Source organism: Amborella trichopoda, chromosome 1 (assembly GCF_054954075.1).
Source record: "Amborella trichopoda isolate Santa Cruz 75 chromosome 1, AtrichopodaSantaCruz75HAP2 v2.0, whole genome shotgun sequence".
Taxonomy (NCBI): domain Eukaryota; kingdom Viridiplantae; phylum Streptophyta; class Magnoliopsida; order Amborellales; family Amborellaceae; genus Amborella; species Amborella trichopoda.
This window is the reverse complement of record NC_142336.1, coordinates 15,037,620-15,043,619: the sequence shown is the minus strand read 5'-3', so window position 1 is coordinate 15,043,619 and position 6,000 is coordinate 15,037,620. Positions and strand designations below refer to the sequence as shown.

General features: G+C 40.0%; 1 protein-coding gene across 3 annotated transcripts in view; it reads right to left on the bottom strand.

Moving 5' to 3' along the window:
• Nucleotides 1–427: 427 nt before the first annotated feature.
• Nucleotides 428–6,000, bottom strand: part of LOC18444537 (polyadenylation factor subunit 2) — a 29,157-nt gene continuing 23,584 nt past the window's right edge. For all 3 annotated transcript variants that reach the window (XR_016045190.1, XM_088852732.1, XM_006854695.4), the window contains 4 exons: nt 4,370–4,459; nt 3,624–3,712; nt 2,452–3,272; nt 428–1,040 (listed from right to left, as the gene is read on the bottom strand). Coding sequence is in view for 2 of the 3 variants with exons in the window: in XM_088852732.1 (XP_088708858.1) it covers nt 936–1,040; nt 2,452–3,272; nt 3,624–3,712; nt 4,370–4,459 (1,105 nt within the window). In the remaining variant the exon portion in view is untranslated. The remainder of the gene's footprint in view (nt 1,041–2,451; nt 3,273–3,623; nt 3,713–4,369; nt 4,460–6,000) is intronic.

The window sequence follows — 6,000 nt, the reverse complement described above, 5'->3', positions numbered from 1 at the left end:
GAAGAACTGAAAAATTTTAAAGTTTTGATTCTTCAGCAACCTAAAATTTTTTATTCTTGAATAACCGAAAATACTTTGAATTTGAAAAAAAATAAAATCATCTTTTCTTAAAATCTCCGTCTTGACATGATAAAAAATGTATACCGTGGTAATAACGAAAACTATTCGATAGATTCGTAATAACAAAAACTATAACGGATATGTATGTAATTTTTCCAAAAAAAATAAATACCCCCCCATAAAGATTAAAATGGATGGTGAAAAAAGAGGACATAAAAAACCTACCATTTTTATTTCTCAAAAAATAAATTCTGTATTCATTATCATCATCATAGTTGAGATGAACAAACCCCCAAGTATTGATGGATTTTGAATGGGGACCGTACATCAACACATGAGTCGGCCAACTCACCATAACACTTTTCCATAAGAAAAATGTCTTTCATATATTCAAGAAAAAATAAAAAAACAAGTAAAAACCACAAAGAAACAAGCATTCAGAGGAATTCCCAGGATTTTTCCTGAAAATTTCCTGATCAAACCAAAATTCTGAAAACATCCTGCAACACCTCACACAAATTTCCCATCAAGATTCACCGACATAAATCACTTTGTTGGCAGATACTGACGGCAAGAGAAAAACCCAAGGATTCACCGAAACAAATACGAAAGTTTCTACATTTCTGACCTACCCACATAACCTCATCCACAGAAGAAACACATCCGCAGTAAGCTCTAAATACCCTAACAAAGATAAGCCCGTAGCATAAGTGATGGAAAAATACAAAGCCCTTAAAACTCCCTAAATTTTCTCCTTTAGTATTATCATCATCCTTCTCTTTCATATTTCTCTTTCTGCCCACTCCTTCAAACCTCTCCGAAAAACTAGAGGATTAAGGTGGATAATGAGATGCTTAGATAGCTAATACTCGAGCTTAGGATGTTGATCCATGTGAATGTGGAGGAAGGCCTGGACCCATGCCAACATTCGGACCGAGAGCCGCACCTGGTGCTCGAGCATCCATCATAGGTGCTCCAGCCTGCACAGAACACCCCCCAGGCCCACATTATCAGATAAATTTAACCACTGCAAGAAAACAAGAGAGGACAAAGAAACTAGGAATGGAAATAAGATCTCAATTTAGATCTATACATCTTGAAAAGTGAAGTGTACCACATAATCTATTGGCATACGGAACATGGCAATCTTACACAGTATCCAAATTCTTTTCTTGAAGATGAACTGTGGAGATTCACCGCATCTTACTGATGCCCCAGTGGGCCCCACTACAGTTGATCTCCATTGTTGCCATCAGGGACATGAGAGTGGATGTCCCTTGGGATACCATATACCATAATTCACTGGATTATGGGCACTTTCCTATATAGAAATGCCACAGAATCAGGGAACCACATAGGCCCCTCAGTCATGAAGTAAGAATTGTTCAGTCTTCAGTATTTTTGTTCTCTCTATGTACTAGAAAAAACTAGTGCTTCAAGATTGAATAGAGACCCTTCAATTTTTGAAGGGCTAGATCTGAGTGCCACAAAACTCAAAATTCGAATTTTTTCTTTTAGAAGTAATCATCTAGTGATTCTTGTATGGTTCCCAAAATTTTAGACTAAAAAATCTTCCTAAATAGGTGTTTCGAGCAAGGGAGTGGATGTGCAGTACTCTTGCAAGACATATGTGCTCTAAACTGAAACCAATTTATTAGTTCATTAGTTGAAGAAACTAGTTGGTGGGCAAAGGCAGAAAGTTGACGATGTTACATTCTGATAACTAATTTATTAAAAGACAAGAATGTGCGCATGGAAAACTATAAAACAGAGGTACATTGAAAACAAAATCAGCTACAAAGAATATCTATATGTAGGATTGCTTTGTTATAAGAAGCTTTTACATTTTTCCCTTACGTCTCACAAGAGAAAATATAAAATGTCAAAACCTACAGATTAATATGATTTAGCAAATCATCAATCATGACCGGACCAGTCACTTAATCGAGATCCAAACAGTTGGACTGGCCAGTTCACCTGTCAAAGCAGTCTGGAAATCATAAATAGAATTCTATGAAGAATACATAAACTTGTCCAGACCAGTCTGAACCGGCAAAGAACAGGCTGGTTCAAACAGGCCAACTAGTTTATCTGGTTGGCTCAGACCGGTTTTTGACCCGTTTTTACCAATAGGAGGTTCAGTGATCAAACCAGACTGATTCCAGGCCTAGTCCCTGCTCCAACAGGCCAGACTGTCCAGTTGGGGTAATTAATGAAAAAGGTGTGGTTTGACTATGCATAAGAATGATTGCAAACAAAAGAAGCCTGTTTCGATCATTTTATGACGAAACTGGAAGCAGAGGCAAAAAGGACAGAACTGGCCTCTCTTCCCCCCCCTCCCCTTCTTCCCAAAAAGATAAATGAACAAGTAAATAAAAATCACGAGCATACCTGGTAAGCATTGAGGCCCGGAATTGGCGCAAGTTGTCCAACTGGTGGCCGATTAAACACACCCCCCATAGCATATGTTGCGGCTCCACTTGTACTTGGGCCTTGCAGACCCGTCACTCCATTTGCAAACCCACCCATCATAGGTTGAACATTACCACTTGAGACACTCCCACTATGCATCACATTCATGGGCGGCTGGCCTTGCATGGCATACATCGGTTGATAATGAGGCGAGCCCAAAACTGGTGTCTGAGGCAAAGGAGCACCTGGTCTTTGTAGTATAGAGTCAGAAGGCAATGCAGTGACAGGTAAGGGATTTGGCATTGAGCCCATGGGAAAGGACGAAGTGAGAGGTGGCATTGATGAGAGAAGAGGGGGCATAGGCAATGAAGATGATGAGAGCAAAGGGGGCAAACCAGGTGGGAGAGGGGGTCGGGGAATATGCGGATGTTGAGGCATGGACAACTGGGAAGGATGTGGCACTGGCGGCAAAGGAGGGGTTAGGGGGAGAGAGATCATTTGGGGAGCTCCAACTTGCTGCGGTATTTGGTGGTATTGTGTGGATGCCAAGAGAGAAGGATGGGGTGCTGAAGGGAGAGGAGGTTGACCCATAGACATTGGAACTTGGAGAAGTGGCCTTTGTTCTCCTTGTTCCGATGAATCCAGAGTAGGAATAGATAGAGGCATTGCTACCCCAACACCTGGTATGGTTCCTTCATTGCGTGTCAATCCAGGTGGGAAAGCTCCAGGAGTGGGTGGGGCTTCTGGTAGTGGGAAATTGCTTGATGGGCGGCCCACGAAAGCAGCAGCATCAACGGGACCTGTAGAGGAAGAAATGAACCAGAATTATTCTCTCATTTTGGAACTTAGAAATAAACCAAACATGAAACCATGGAAGACTGGAAACAGAATAAATACATCTTTTTCTCTGCCGGTTAAAATTTCAACGGAAAACATCAGGACAATATCCACATGAAAGCATAATGTGATCCATCATGAGACCAGGACAGAACAGGGACCTCTTATAATTTCGAGTCTTCTACCTGGTCTTGGTTACAAAAAAAGAAAAAAAAATGTTGTTGTTTTGTTGAACAATCATAAAGGATGTCTCTGTTTTGTTTTTATCATTATTACACCCAGGAAATCTTGGTTGTGAGGTAATAAGCCCATACCTTGATTGTAGCCAGCAATATGTTTCTCACGAGAAGTATCTCCTGGTCGGTTTCTACACCAAAACCTTGTTGTGTGGTCATTGCTGCCACTGCATTATATCAAATGACATGCTAATTAATTTGTTACAGAAGAGAGCTTCATGCAATGATAGTTAAAGCTTCTTGCCACAGGAAATTGACAATTAACCATTAAGTACATCAGAGGGGGAAATGAGTAATGCTCAGTAATTAATAAATATGGTTCCACACGGGCTAGCTTGAATTAACCGACAAGGTCACCAGACTCACTAAGATATTAAAGATTACTCATAAATACAGCCATTAAAAAGCTATTTTTTATTAACTTGGACCCATGTTGTGGAGCCCGTCACTCTGATCACCTCTGCCTAGAGCCTGTTCTAAGCTATTAGAGATTTCTTTTGAAATATATAGTTTTTACATTTCAAAACATGTGCAAGATTCCCATCAGACCAATAAATTGTTCAAATTTTTTATGTTCTCCTGAGCAGAAAGGAATTCCATGTTGGTTGAAGTATAAAGAAGCAGATTTAACAGGGCAAATAATCACTATTCGTGTCAGATTGGCTTGGTGAGAATATATGGCGATCAGAGGAAGCTAAGTTGTTTTCCATCAGAGACACATTACTGATTATAATTGTGGAAAATATCAGAAGTCCTATAGCGAAAGAAATTAAAGACGGTGAAGCACATTTTGCTTAATCATCCAGAACAAGATCAGTGATCACCTGCAAAGGATATAGCCAATAGGATGCCAGGCAAGGTCCCACACACTGTTTTCATGGGCGCTATTCACTTCAGCCTGAGGTATTTCATGCCTACATCAAATACAAAGACCAATAAATGTGCAGAGTTAACAATTAAGACAGTTGCTTGCAATGACACAAGATTATATAGAAACAAATTAGAACCATAAATTGTAACTTACAAAAAACAAAATGGCATTATTCGTAATGTGATGCAGGAAAAAACTATTCTTCTTTTAAATTTTTGTTTAATTTCCAATGATGTATACTTTCCAGCGCCCAGCACCTAGGCGGGCGCCCAGAACCTCGAGCGCCCCGTAGTTTTAAAAAAAAGAGAAACGCTTTACGTCCCTAGGCACCTGCCTAGGTACATATGCCTTGGGCGCTTGCTTGGGCTCCCGCCCGGGCACATCCGCCCGTGTAGGGCCCCCTAGGTCTAGGAAGGCATATTTTTCGTCCAGGCCGCCTAGGCGGGGGTTCCTAGATGCCAGGCGGACCGCTTTTTAAAACATTGACCTTAATTTTAGTTTTAGGGCACATTTCAGGGTTTTAAAGTGTTTTTAGGGATTCTAGGGTTGTTTTTATATTTTTAAGATTTTATGAGTTGTTTAGAAAAGTAGTTAGAATGCTTATGGAATATTTTGTTTTATAAGGTGTAGAAATGTTTCACGAATTTTTGTTTTAAGTTAGGACTATTTAGTCAATCTTTTTTTGGTAAAGGGCATTGTTGACTTTGTACTCCATTTTAGATACAGAAAGATATGCCTAGACATCTAGATCACGTGACTTTGAAAAGAGGAAAAAGGAAATGGAAGCTTTTGCTCCCTAGTTAATGTTTTGGGAGGAAACGCTGGAACCCTTCAATTGGTGCTTGTGCTTCGCTTGGAATTGTTTAATTTTCTGTTTTCTTCATAAATTTCTATATCAATTGGTGTCATACCATGGGATTCTTGAGTAGCAAGAGTGGAAATCTTTAGTCAAGTCTAAGGTTTGCTCAATTTAGGCCAGGGTTTGCAGATTTCAGCCCAGGGTTTACTAATTTCAGCCTAGATTTGTCATTTCGGTGAAGCTATGACAACAAGATGGGGCTGTGGAAGGGGAACTCTTGTAGACCTACCCCGAGATGCCAAAGAAGAAGAGGCAGGTTCAGCAGCTTTCACATCGTGAGCATCAATCACGAGCAAGACAGTGACCTTTTTGCAAAAGAAAATGTAGAGCATATCCCTTTTTACCGTTGTGCTCTAAGTGAGGAGTTAAATAAAGAGGAAAGTGATAGAAGACCTAGACATGGGGGACATCTCTCTATGATTTTTTATTTGAAGGTGGACATTCATGAATTTAACGCATGTTGTACCAAAATCAACAGGTTGGGATTTGGGTTCTCCACCAATCTTCGACACATGCTCAGTTGAAGAACAAGATCTTGTAGGAAATCTGATCTATGATGATAAACAAGATTTCATGGTCGAACCGATCTTTGACGAAGAAAATAATGAAGGGTCCAAGGAGAATCAATAGATGAAGTTGTTGGTTAGACCATCAAATCTAGTGTTCATCTCAAACATGCACCTGTAGTATGCTCTAGGTCTGAACTTAGGCAATGTCAACAAGTT